The 14,506-nt window shown below is 41.2% G+C and overlaps 1 protein-coding gene across 3 annotated transcripts in view; it reads left to right on the top strand.

Moving 5' to 3' along the window:
- Positions 1–2,662: 2,662 nt before the first annotated feature.
- Positions 2,663–14,506, top strand: part of si:ch211-278a6.1 (SRC kinase signaling inhibitor 1) — a 62,063-nt gene continuing 50,219 nt past the window's right edge. For 2 of the 3 annotated variants that reach the window (XM_034893188.1, XM_034893189.1), the window contains exon 1: positions 2,665–2,804. In XM_034893188.1, coding sequence (XP_034749079.1) covers positions 2,780–2,804 — 25 coding nt within the window. In that variant the 5' untranslated portion in view covers positions 2,665–2,779. Of the gene's footprint in view, positions 2,805–14,506 lie in introns of all 3 variants that reach the window. The other variant, XM_034893187.1, reaches the window with a different exon arrangement.

Here is a 14,506-nt window from a genome sequence, read left to right on the forward strand (position 1 = left end):
AATTGGAGAGAAATAGATGGATAGAAATGGAAAGATGTAGGACTGTGATAAGGGATGTTGTGGTTTAGAGCTAAGACATTGTGAGCTTGGCGGGTGGTACAGAAGGAGGGAGAAAGAGAGGTGGAGGGAAGGTGAAAAGGGCGGAGAGCTGAATAAACATTGGGATGATTGAATGTGATGGAGAGAGGCGGAGACAGCCTGTTTTCCAGATGCCTCGCTCTGAAGATAAAGGGAAAGAAGGAGCATTGGTCCACTCCAGGGAAATGCTAAGAGGAAGGACAGGAGGAAGTGGGGAATAGGAAGAGGGTGCAAACAGGGGGCAAGTAGAGTTTTCCGGTAATACAAGTAGCAAAGAGGAGAACAGGGTGTTAAACAGCTGCAAAGAGACGGACAATATATTGTACCCTTTGTTCCATAACCAATTATGGCCTGTAATGGGCAAATCATTTATTTGCTGATAGAGCATAATTGCACGTCAGAGGGTTGGACTAGTAGTAACTGAGCTAATAAATCTCCGCTGATTTACTGGAACCATGCACGCACACAAACAGCCACACACACTCACAGTGGATCATTTAGTGTACACAAAAAGAGTCCTATCTGCTTACTGATCACAATTCCCTCTCTACTGGAACATTAAGTAAACCTGCAGAGATGCTAATGCAATTACAGCACGCTTGCTCTGTACACAAATCAGAATAATTAAAAGGTCGAAGAGGACGTAGTAAGCCATTAATATCTCATGTGTATGTATTTGTAGGTGCTAAATTGCTTGGTGGGTAGAGGGTTCTTTTTCAAAGGTAGACAATACACTTTTATGTTTGTTTGGTGTTTACTTGTCCATGTGAGGCGTTAGCGCACTGCTTAAGAACACAGGCACAAACACAAACGGTATGCACACCAACACACATCCCATGTGCATGGAGGGAATAGTTAAAGTGTTTGTTTGTGTGTGTGTATGTGTGCGTGTGCGTGTGTGAACTCTGTTGGGAGTAAAAGTGCATGTTCAGCAGTTGTCAAGCCCTATGTGGCCATTGTTAACCTTGCACTGCTCAGCAGGTATAGCTCTGCATAGGGTAATATATCTGTGGGTGTCATGCTCTGCTCTTCTGTCTACTGTACAGTGAAAATGGTGGGTGGGCCTTTGACACACACACAAACAACCGCACACCTAACCCTTACCCTGTTGATGCTGAATGTTAACATAACTTGTCCACTTGGCATCCTTTCCCATGTAAAAAGCAATGGAATCCGCCATTGTATTACTTCTGTGTGATCATTGTTTTGTCAGAATTGACGATTCTAAGCAAATCCTAAATAAAAAACTTGAACATTAGTTAAGGAAGTTTACATTTTACAGATGTTTTGTCTGAACAAAGCTCTAACAGTAAAATATAGTGTATTGCACTGAACATCTTTTAATCATTTATGAGAGTTTGCATACATGCCATACTACATATTACATCAGTATTGCAAGATTATGACATATTAGATCTGGTAAATGGCACACACACATACACATACACACACTGACACACTAAGATTCTTGCTCACTTAATGCAGATTGTCTCTCTGCAGATTGGTTCTGTGCAATGCTCTCTGTAGGTTGTCTTCGCCTCGAGGGTTGCCTTGACTGGTCTTTGCTTTTTATGAAGGCCTATCAGGTCCTCTGAATCTACTAACATGTTAATTAAACATCATCACTATCTCAGAGGAACCGAAAGCAACGCATTCACCTTTCTACTCTGATTTTAACCGTCGTTGTTGGTCAGTGCGGTTTCTGAGTGTTGAAATGGACCTAAACCCAGGCCTGCTGGTGTTAATAACCGCACCACTCCTCTTGCCTTTGATTGGCTATCTTTATCTGAGCGAGGAAACACCCTGGGGGCAGTGTGTGTATACACTGCTTTGATGGGGCTCTTTTTATTACAGCAGATTGAGATGCAGAGATTGACAATCTTTACTATTCCTGTGTGCTACATGAAGTTAGTTCTGCTGGTATAGATTTTGGAGATGGATGAAATTAAACGTCAAGACTTTCTCAGGTTACGTCAAGAAGAAGGAGAAGGGGGGGGGTAGAGAGGATGAGAGCTGGAGGCAGAAGGAGGGGAAAGGGGGAGGAGAGCAGAATGATGAGGGAAAGACAGGGGAAGCAAGCAGGGGAGCGGAGGTGTTGCCAGGGTGACAAAAGAGAAGAATGAAGCGGGTCGTGCTAGTGGAGCGTCAGTAATCTGCTGCTTTGACAGGACAGTCGCCCATAAACACGATCCGTGGCCTTCAACACACAGCCAGTGTGCACAGGTCTACAGTCAGTGGCCAGTCTGCAAGGTGTTTTTAAGGCCATAGCCAGCCATGTTTTTTCCTGCTTCCCTGCTAGCTTGGCACGGCCACTCAGATGGACATAATGAGGGAAACGGAGAGAGAGAGAGAGAGAGAGGCATGTGAGACAGACAGCCAGGGACTGTCAGAACAACAGAAAAGAGACGATGTTCAGAAGTGGCATTCTTTCTTCTCTCTTTATTACTCTCATGCTTTCTGTATCTCTCTCTCTCTCTCTCGCCGTGTTGCTTCCTATACTCCTCCTCTCTCCCACCTCTTTCACAATCCTTTTGTCCCTCCCTGCCTTCCCTCTCTTTGAGTTTTTTTTTACACAATATTCTGTCTAAGCCAGTGTCCCAGTGAGTTGGCGACGGCTGGGGATGAATAAGGAGATGGGTGGAGGAGGGATGGAGTGACTTAGACGAACTGACTTAGGCATAGAGGGCTGAAAGCAGCGCGGATGGAGAATGCTGGGAAACCCTCAGGTGGGCGCTTGGAGATGCTTCCCCTTGTCCCTCTTTTGTATGCCCCAGTCCTTTTTCTTTATGTCTTTTTGCTCCATTTTCTATCTCCTTTTCCCATCTCACTTTTTTAAGGCATGCATTTAGTTTGCGTGGATACTTGTGGTTTTTAATCTTGATGACCATTAAGGGGACTTTCTGCATGTGTGTGATGGTGTGTTTGTCTATTTGTGTGATTGTGGTTGTCATTAGAGTCACGTAGCTCTGCTGTCTGCTTCTGCCTGCCTCCTGTATGTTCAAAGGCTGTGGAGCTTGGTATCTCCTCCAGAACTCAAGCTCCTGCCTTATTCGTGACAAGCTTCTTCACAAACTGTCATGGCTTCTTGTGCACCCTTTGGGACTTATTACGCCATTTGTAGCCAGTCAATTTTAGTTCATTTGATTTCTATTGTTGCTTCTCCTGCTGCCACACTGATTCATATTTGCGGGTTTGCAAGAGTAAACATATTTTTATGCGGTTTATGCTTATTTAGATTTATTATTGAGGGCTCCTGCTACACATTGTATATCAAACATGTCTGTTTCCAAGGAGATGTCAGCATTGCAAAATAAAAGCCCTCAGTCAATCTGTGTTGCAATTCCCTTTTCCAACTATGCCTTATTTTCATTTCCCTGTCCCTTTGCTGTCGGCTCGTATTAAGGGACAGTGAATGATCCGCGGGAACTAGTTGGATGATGTTAGCAGGACAGCTGGGCCAGCTAGACTGGTTATTCTTCATAATTATACCAATCTAATTACCTCAGTGACAACATGTGTGTGGTGTGTGTGTGTGTGTGTGTGTGTGTGTGTGTGTGTGTGTGTGTGTGTGTGTGTGTGTGTGAGTATGTTGTTGGGTGACCACAACGCTCAGAGAGCGACAAGGACACTGACAAGCAACTGGGCTTTTTTTTTTGCTAGATATTCCTTCATGATAACCTCGGGTGAAGAGGACTGTGGTGAGAAGCTAACACACCGCCTTCACACTTTGACACAGCAGTATGACAGTAATGAGTGTGTAAGGGGTCTTTTGTGTGTGTGTCTATGTGTTGGAGTTCTCATTAGCCCACAGGGTTTTGAGTCAATGGAGTACAACACTTCTCCTCCTTTTTTTTTTGACTGCTTGGTCTTCTCTTGCTCTCTTGTATTGTTGCTTCTGTAGAAGAATCCTTTCCCTTTTGCTAATTAGTCAAGCTCACCTCCAGAGCTTAAACCATTATTTATTCATCATGCCCTATGTTCGATCTCATCACTGAATCTAAAGCTAAGGTGTGTGTGTTAGTGCGCGTGCATGCTTGTGTCACGCACGCATGATCACTCACTCACTCATTCATTCACTTACTCACTCAGAAGTGTAAACATTTAACAAAGCAGCAGCTGACACTTGGATTTTGTTGGGATTCGTTTAGAGTAGATGCATGTGAGATCTGCGAAGTATCATAGACGATAAGTAGGTGTGTGTGTGTGTGTGTGTGTGTGTTTGTGTGTGTGTGTGTGTGTGAAGGAAGAAGCTTTCTTACCATCTTTACTGCTACCTCACCTACTTTCATACTACAGTAAACATCGCCTTTAGCACTGTAGCTTACAGTTCTTTTCATTATGAATGTGACATCTTCAGCTTGTTTTTTTATCTTACAAATTTAAAGAGATTCGGTCTACAATGTATAAAAAAAGAGAAGTCAAATTCTGACATTGAATGAGCAAAAAGCAGGTGACAATTGAAAAAAAAACGCTTAATTTTTCTGAGGATCAGATTTCAGCACTAGTGTTGCATGAGATAACCTCTTAACAAATGTTGTACACCTGACTTTGAATTTAACACAAAGCCAAAAGGAATGTGCACTAAACCAAAGTTTACGTTGTCATTTGTGTGGTAACATTTAAAGATTTACTTTAAAGATGCAGCTTAGCTTGGCCTTGTTTTTCTCCAGGCACTGGTTGAACTTGAAACTCCAGATATGCGCTGTATGTCACCACCATGGAGAAGAGAAGCGAGATGTGAGGGTGAAATTGGTCATGAAGAGAGAGAGGCGAGAGGAGATGGTGAAGGGCTGTGGCAGTATTTGTGAGAGCTCCATCTTACCCTTAAAGTGATGTTTCCCTTTGATATATTTTCTATTTCCTGTGCAGTCACATTGGCAAAAGTGCCAATTTTTTTTTTGTGAATGTATCACCAATGGCAATTTTCTTAAAACATTGTTTTTCTTCAGTTGACACACACACACACACACACACACACACACACACACACACACACACACACACACTTGTGCTGTTGTTATTAATTAAATGCATTGCAACACACAATATCACAAAAGGAAGGATGGGCCTTCAACTCACTATTTACTCCTCTGTCCAGGGAAACTTTGTGTTCATGAACCCACACAAGGATTTGTTTGCTATAAGCTGCTAAACATTATGCTAAATAAAAAATATATGTGCCTAAATTTCAATCGCTAGTGTCCCTTCAAAGCAGAACTAACCTTTCTTAAACGTGGAATTATGTAAATATTGATTATTGGTTTAGCTAAAACTTTTGCCTTTCTGAAACTGATCCATTATTATAGCCAATATTTAAACCTAAGACGGACTTTCATCCTCAGAATTACAGAAAAACACACAAATCCACCATTTCTTTTCAAATCAGCAAAATACTGTACTTTGAAAACTGATATGGCAAATGTGTAAGAAAACAGCTAATTTGCTGTTTACAGCCGTTATAAACAACAGTATCATTCATTTGGAGTTATATTTCTGGCCACCTGATAAAGGCAAGTAATGACTCGCTTTTAGCTTCGTTTTCCGTCTCTACTAACTCCTGAGGAAAATATCTGTCTCTTTAGCAGCTAAATCTACTACTGTATTCACCATCTAGGAACTAGCTCTGTCTCACTGTCGTTTGGTGCAGAGCAGGTAGTGTACAGTGTTTTTTAGCCATCTCTTGCGGAAATCTTGCCTGCTTTGGCCAAAAACACTATGAGAGCAGTGAGAGTGAACCCAAATAGTAAAGCCAGACAGCTAAACAAACTAAAACTCACTAACAACGCACATCATATTATTATTATTTCTGTCACTGGTGTTTTAATTTTTGGAGAATTGTAAATGTTTTTGTCTATATGGAATATGTCACTTACCAGGGGTAATTAGATGTCATTAGATTAGGTGTCAGGGATGACTGAGGGGAACAAACAGAATCATTAAACCAGTCAGTAATGATCCGTCAGATTAAAGCGACTATGGCTAGCTTTGGGCCTTTTGCTTTATGTCCTGATTGAGCCGTGGCTTTGAGCCTCCTTTATTCATTTCCTAGGCTCAGCGACAGATTTATGTCCCCATGATCCACAGCAAGGCCAATGGGCCATGCTGAGGTCAGCAGGGGGGCACCTGGGCGACAGGTTTTGCGGGATCCGTGCTGATGCTTAGGGAGACTGGATTTGTGGAACTTGAAACAGTCATCTACAAACAGAGAAAATGGAGCATTTGTGCACAGCTGCAGCAACTGGCCAGAGGGTGAGCAGCAGGTCAGAAACAGCAAATAACCAGATGTCAGCTAGAGATGAGAGTGGCTAGTTTTTTTTTTTCTAATTAAAAGCATTGCGAGTGATGCTTTTTTTCAGGGACTGTAAGGAAGGGATGCAAATAAGAGTAGAGCGAGCCGCAGGGAGACAAAGAAGTTGGAGACCATGCCGTAAGTGACTGACAAGCTTTTAAGCAGGAACCTGAAATATCTCAAAAGTGCCTAGCGAAGCATGAAGAGCTCTAGAGTAGGATCTCAGAGACAAAGTGAAAAGGCGGCCAAATAGAAGGGGGGGATGGGAAGACAGAATGGATGGAGGTTTTGCTTTTGAAAAGTTAAAAACAGACATGTATTTCAAAGAGTAACTCAAGCTCATTTTAGCATCAGTGTCAGGTGCAGATAAGGAGGAGTCAGGACAGAGTAAAGCAGGCTGGAGTGAGAGACTCAATGAATAGGGGTTGCTGACTAATAATATAATGTTCTTATTTTTGGGGGAACCGTCTGTTTGTCGATCTGTCTGTCTTCCAGGAGTTCTCTTGTGAGATTAATGTCCTGCCATCAAATCCTAGACTCCCTCCTGTCAAACACGCTCCAAAGCCTATTTATAACCAGCTGCCTTCTCAAAATCACTAATGAGTCTCTGGGTGACAAATGGTTTTGGAGAACACCTTGCACCCCTGCTTCCTCCGCTCCCTCTTCTCCCATCGCTTATCTGGCCCCAATGTCCACTTCTTTTAAGAAAGAAGTGGACATTGGGGCCAAAGTTTTTTTTTTTCTCGCCTTACACAATTCTTGTGTGTCCAAACATCCTCTTGTCCCACTTCTCCCTGCTCTTCTCCATTTTTTACCTGGTTTTCAACACCCATCTTAACCACCAATTTGTCTCCTCTTCACTAACCTCTTTCTGCCAGCCTCTGTATTCATTTTTTATCTGTGGCTTTCTAAGTGTCACCCACATCTATTCTTAGCCTCTCTCTTTCAGTAGCTGCCTTTGTCTCAGTCTTCCTCTCTGTCAATCTCCATCTCAGTCTGTCTCTCAGCTAGTTGTGAGTCAGTGCTATTGCTTACTGGATTAGCCATGGGCGGCTCTGCCAAGTGCTCTGGGGCTCCGGGGCAGGACACTTAACAATTGTCAGATTTCAGTTTTATTCAGCCAGCAGGTGGCAAGAAGAAAGGGTAGGGACATTAACCAATAGAGACATTTCTTGATGTCTCTATTCACATTAAAGGGTTCTCACTTGTTAAATAGCTATAGGCCCTGGCAGGAGTCCTGCATTAGCTCCAAAGACATACAAGCCAGTCTAATTCTGTGTCCAGGGAGGCAACTTTTCCCCTGGATGTGATTGGCAGCACACATCCAATCAGACTGCCCTTTGGACTCATCATAAATGCCATTTTAACTTGAGTAAATGTTACCTGGTGCATCAGTGACCAGGAAATGTTAGCATGTTTGCTTCAAAGCCCCGAAGCTATTGATCCCAACAGACAATACAAGTATGTAACTAAAAATATATACCATCAGGAACATTGTGTGAGAGAGTCGTGATTGTAACATTTAGAGATTAAAAGTTATTAAATGTGCATTTTGATCAAACTTTTCTTGATGTTTGCATAGTGTTATGTTTAAATCAGCCAAGGAAATGGGAGAGCTTGTTCTAAATGGTTTGCTGATTTCATGACATTACTGAAGTAAAAAAACAACCAAAGTGCCCCAGGATACATTTGAACTTCTCTCTTTATTTCTGGTTTGATCGATTTTGACTGCTGCAGTTGAAGACAAGTTTTGAAGAAGTGGTAGCAACATTCACTAATCCTTGTCCTGCTGTGGTAAGCCGTTTGGGAGCAAGCTGAGACATTGAGATTAGTCTGGAAGGTGACAGTGAACTTTACTTCTCTTTTTTCTAACTTTCACCAAACAAAACTGCAATTTACTAGCAATTTTTTTTTTTTTCTGTAAACACATTCTTTTTAATTTAACTTGTCCAAGCCTGACCTGCTTTTGTACCTCTTGTCTGTGGACGGGACAACGTGTAGGCCTTGGTTGTTGTTTTTAACACCAGGCTTGTCAGGGGTTGTCTTTGCTCTTTTTTTGTTTGTTGCAGTGGGAGCAAGTGTTGTGTTGGCAGTGACAGCTTGTTAACGTCTAAAACTCGTCATCTCCTCCTCTTTCGTGCCAACTGGCTGCACACCAACCCAAATGAGATGCTCAGAACACATGTGGCGCCGATGGAAACGAAAGATAGAGAGGGAAAGAGGCATGACAGGGACAAAGATGAGGAGGAGAATGCGGTGTTGGCAGCTGATGCATTGTGCAGAAAGATTATTGAACTTGTGATGAGTGAATGGAAAAAAACTGTATCCACACAGACACACACAGGATGTGGCATACATTACTGCATGGCCATTAGTGTCTGGACAGCTTGGTGTATAGTAGGACAGCCTATGCTACACATAGGAGGCACATAAATAATGGACGAGCAGGATGAATTACTGGAATTCCTTTTAGTCAAGAGAATACAGTTTACACATTTCAGAAGCACAAGGACATGTTAATTTTGGAGAATGCAGAAAGGGCTTTGTGCCATAATCGCAGCATACTGTAAGTGAAACTGAATAAAAGCAATACTAGGTACAGAAAATGATTTATTCATCATGGGAAATGTGTTCCATTTGTTCTCTAAACAAGCCACTTGCAGCAGCAAAACACTTAAAATCTGAAATATTGGAAATCAAGTGAAAGCCTTTTACTCTTCTTTGGTAATGTAGGTGTAAAAAAACAGAAATGTCCAAAGGGATCACAAAACTTTGTGTTCAGAAAAAAATCTTTATTTATTGTCTCCTACACATACAGTATGAGTGTGGGGCCCATATAGACAGATACGACTGTTGCAGTGGAGAAACACTCTTCAGACATTAAAGGCAAGATAGTGATCTAATTTTCCGCTTTGTATTTTTTGTTTTGGTTGTCTACTCTATAATGTTGGCATCCTTTATTCATAAAACGCATTATTTTCCAAATGTTTCCTCTTTTTCAACAACTTGCATGTTTATAATTATTATAGTGTCTAGAACTCATGTGGTCAAACTTTCACTTTTGGTGCTGGTAACATTAGATGGTAGCTCAGGCCGGGCACCAGGATGATGTGAGACAGACCTTGACATGTTCTTCCCATCCGTCTGTCTATCGATTTCAGTGCCCAGGCCTACACACACAACAAACTGTGCTTTGTCTGAAAATAACTAATTTAATTAAAAAATGTAATCAAGTTAATCACCGTCATGGGCTGTGATTAATAACAATTAATTGCACAGTTAAACTACTAGGATTTACTTGCAGTGTTATAATAAATAAATGCATGACAAACTAGTTTAAAGAAACAGATTCTTTGGTTTTATTATCACAGCCATTAACATTGAACTGTTGAATAACAATGGTAATTTGTTGAGGAATCCATATGAACTGCTGACATATTTAGCAGTAAGCAAAAAGCTGCTACAAAGTAATGTCTGCTACAAAGTCACAAATAGCTTACCTGTAATTTTTTTTAGGATAGTAATCAACTCAAATGAAGGCAACAATAAGTAGGCCTATTTTAGAAATAGAATTCCATAATATGTGAAGAAGCAGAGGGAACAGTCATTACATTCGTGGTTAAAACAGTGTGCATCTGTGCAACATGCCTTCTGTCAACCAAATAATCAGAAACAGAAACACTTTATTGATCCCCGAATGGAAAGTCTTTGTTACAATTGCAAGAGTAAATAAATATCAGAGTATAAATATAAATAAAGAAATATAAGGATTATGGATATGTACGGTATTTACATAGTTAAATGTCTAGTCAAACTAGTCTAGTCTTCTTTCAACCGGTTGCTCAGGCAGACTAGCTTTTTCCGATTTTTGCATGATAGAGCTCACTTCTAATGCAGAACGTTGCCTGCCCAATACAACAGTCTCTCACTTTGCACGTTGAGGCAGGTGGAGCCAAGTACCTTTTTGCAATACGAGCCAGCTTACCATATGCACCTGCTTGTGACGACCATGTCCAGTGGTACTTTCTGCCTACTGCTTCACTTTCGTAGCTTTTTTTAGTGTTGTACGGTTCATGTATTCTCGTGCTGTTGTCGTTTTGTTGACCATTTTGCCCCAACTGCACTCCGCCAGTGTTGCTTGACCCAGTCTCAGCACTAGCATCTATGCTAATATCAGCAAAAAAAGGGTTTCGCACGACAATGGTACTTCAAACTTGCCGTGCTTTGGTGGAAGGACAGTTCATCACTGCAATAAATGCACACAACTTTGTTTTTCCAAAACTTCCATGTCAAAGCTTATTATAATGAAACTTGCCGTTCTGCAGTCAACGTTTACCCACGCTTGCCATGCAACACGTATCAAACGAAGCGTAACATTTGCGCTGCAATAACGGGAAGAGTATTTTTTTATTTTTTATTGATCGAATGCGTTATCGTTGACAGCCCTACACTAATTATAATTAATGTTGATGCATCCATTCATAATGTGGGATTGCTATTCCTTATTTCTTGGGCTATTCGAGATAATGCATTATATAATAACACTACTACTAATAATAAAAGGAAGCATTCCCATACTGATTTAGACATTGATTACCGTGGCAACGATCAAAGCTTAGGTCAGCCCTATTCACAAGTCAGTTCCAAAGTCGATCCCACATTTACATCCCATCCTCAATCCATTAATCCACTAATGGCCAAAACTGATCTCAGAGTATAAGCTCTCCAGTTACCTCCTGTAATGTACAATTCTGGCATCAGCAACAGAAAAACAACCATATTTATCAATAATAAAATGATAATGAGTATAATATAATTTCTACTCTCAGTGGCTGGCATTCTGACTCTACACGGCCACACACTAAAGTAAAAGTCATAGTGGTGGTATTTCCATGTCCTGCCCGTAATGGAGACAAACAAGCAGGCAGCAGAGGCTGGTGGCAGATGAGGCAGATGGAGCTGCTGTTTTGCAGGTTTTTACCGAGCTTTTCTGCAGCCCACTTTGTGATGTCCTCTGGGGACTGGTGAAACAAGCAATTACTCTAACACCCCACTAGGGACTGCTGTGTGCCACTCATCTCCGCACTCCGCACCATGATCAAGAGGCTTGACAAAATCCCCCTAGACAGGCTAGAATGCTCATCTGTGTCACAGTTTTCACTTTACATCAAATATAGTAGTGTCACTGTTTCAACATGTTTATTTTGTGATCTATCTGTCCTCTTAGATCAGGGTTTAGTTTTGACAAAAGACAATTATTTCAAAAACATGAGTATAACATAATGGAGGAGAGTTTAATTTGTATTCTGTTAACTTCACAACCCTCTACAGTTAAAAACAAAAAATAACTTTCCTGCGGCAGCCTTAGGAAAATCCACCACCTACCTCCTGTCCTCTGATACTCCTTTTGTCTCATCTCTGATGCCAGTTGACAGAAAGCAGTTTGTACTGTGACACATGACCATCAGCGTCATAACACAGATGTGTGCCATGCTGACTTTATAACTTGTAAACTCTGCGCCCTGCTTGTGCCACATCTGTCTCTGGCTGTCTCCTCACCATCATGCTTGTGCAACCTCACACTGTATGCTTGTTGGATAAATATGTGTGTTGGGCCAAAAAACGATTTGTGGAACAGCTGACCTGTTGCCAGGGTGACGTATCTGCATAGTCGGCTACTGTCATACTTGTCTTACCTAATGTCAGGCTATTTTTATTGATCCCTATGTATTTTCTTGGAGGCATTTTTTGCCTCCTCTTTTAATTTAAAGAAAGTAAGCATTACAATTTAACAAAGAGGAAAAAGTTCTAATGTTATGCTAATTTTTTAAAGAATATCATCACTTCTGTGAGCATCTCCCGCTTCAGGCAGCAGTCAAGAGCGCTTACTATGAACCCGGCTTATTTCTCAAGGGTAAGAAAACCCTGTACTGATGAGGACAACTGTGCTAAAGAAGCAGTGTTTTGCTTTTAGCACTTCAGCTCGTTCTAAGGCTATTAAGTCCGTTTACTGTCACTTTCTTTACCAAGTATCATCCCAATTTGTGCTCTTCAGTTTAACCTTTGCCAATGTCCCTTGGGTCCTTGGGTTTGACCCTAATTTTGGGGCATTTTTATGCGTTTATTTGACAGGACAGGAAAGAGAGAGGGAGAATGATATGCAGCAAAGGGCCGCAGGTTGGAATCCGACCCACGGACACTGCAGTAAGGACTCAGCCTTTGTACATGGGGCACACGGACAACCAGGTGTGGTACCAGGGCGCCCCGTGTTTGGTCTTTTTTGCAGGGCCTCAGTTCTGCATGCCTTGGTCTGCCACAAAGCTGTACATTTTAAAAATCAAACACAAGGCGAGTGCTTGGATGTAATATCGTATTAAGTACAATGATACTTGCAAATGTTATAAACCCATTAAATGATAATGCTGCTAAGTGAAATGCAACCAAATTGAATGCCGGCCTGGCTTTTGTCACAGACGACGATGAACTAGAAACTAATTTTTCTCAGTTTCATTGCCCACAGTTGCTTCTACTTGGCTGGTTGAGCTGAATACGCCTTCTCTTTTACATTCTCCTTGTCTTTTGGCACCTCTCCATCCCTCCTGCCAACATCTGTTCTGGTAAATCATTTAATCAGCTGATGCAAGTGAAGAATGAATTTCAGTTTGTAATGTAATTCACCACTTTGATTGATAACCCATGGCCGGAGCCTTACTAATCTGACAACAGATGTGTTCTTGTGGGAGAGTGCTCGTTGGGTTAGTCCATTGGCTCTGTCTGGAATGAGAATGGCAGCGTGCTAATACTACAAGAGGCTTGGCAGCAGGTCTGCCGAGAGTGGCGTTAACTAACTACATGTCGCAGCCAGCTCAGTAATCCTGCCCCGTAAAAGAAGTAACCTTAACAGCGGTGCTCCATTAGCAGCTGAGATCCCCTTATTCAACCAGCAGCAATGACGAGATTTACTGCAAATTACACATCATTACACGACCATTAGGAAACCTTAGGCTCCCGATCTAAGCAGCACAAAACCTTTTTTTGTTTTGGCTCTCACCCTTCTGATATTATATTAGAATAATATTAATCTTGTTTTGGTGCTTAAGTGTTAATTAGACACAAGAACAACAACAAAAACATCAGATGCCGTTTGCAATTACCTTGTATTTCTACTGCGGTGCTGTGTTTGTCTCTTTTGGGAGTGGAACCTGCCAATTACTATGGGTTAATTCAGTGTTAGATTGCATAATAAAAAGATACTAAATTGAGTACTGTCTATAATGTTGACAGTCAGCGTTAAAACATTAAGATCATTGTTTGGTCGCACAGATCTGACTAGCTCACACTTTAGTTGTTATTGGAGGGGGAATTTAAACTGTATCACCGTATCATAATGATTGTTTTGTCTCTGCCATCCTAAACCTTCAGTGTGATTTATTGATTTTTTTTTTTTTAAATGTATTTTTCCTTTTTAGCAGCTCTTGATACTGCTAATTAATTTAATCTATCCACCCTGTCTGATTGTCACGGCAATACAAGATAATTATTTTAATGGCTTCCATCTTGTACACAAACCTTGCTTTGTTATTTTACACCTCTTTTCCTTACCTGCTGGTTTTGCCCAAGGGAGCATTTTAAGAAATGTTAGACCCTAGAAACTTGGTTCTTGCAGCATTGTTAAAAGCTATCCCAGCTCTCACTCTCGTACATACAGTTTGTAAGTTCTGACACTTCTGGTTTTGTATTGACAGTTTTGGCAAAAATGTTTGCAGAGTGCTGTTGTTTAATCAGCCTGATGCTGTCAGAGTATGTTGGCCTCTGGAGACGAGAACCAGTCGGAGGCTCTGACCTGCCCAGGGCCAGCCTAACGAACCTGCAGTCAGTGATGTACAATAACAAGAAATACTGTCTTACTGTACATAAATAGGCTTCTAAGAATTTGTTGCTCAAACCTTCCTGTTTTAAGTTACTTTTTCATAAACTATTATTATTTGACCTTAATTTATACACGCTTAGCATACATGCCCTTCTATAGCAACGCCCTGTTAACAGTTAAATGAATTTACAGAGTATTATAAGAATTAGGACAGACTGACATTCTTATTTTATTATTTAAACAGAAATTGTACTGTAAACAATGCACAG

The sequence above is a fragment of the Etheostoma cragini genome, chromosome 15, assembly GCF_013103735.1.
Source record: "Etheostoma cragini isolate CJK2018 chromosome 15, CSU_Ecrag_1.0, whole genome shotgun sequence".
Classification (NCBI taxonomy): domain Eukaryota; kingdom Metazoa; phylum Chordata; class Actinopteri; order Perciformes; family Percidae; genus Etheostoma; species Etheostoma cragini.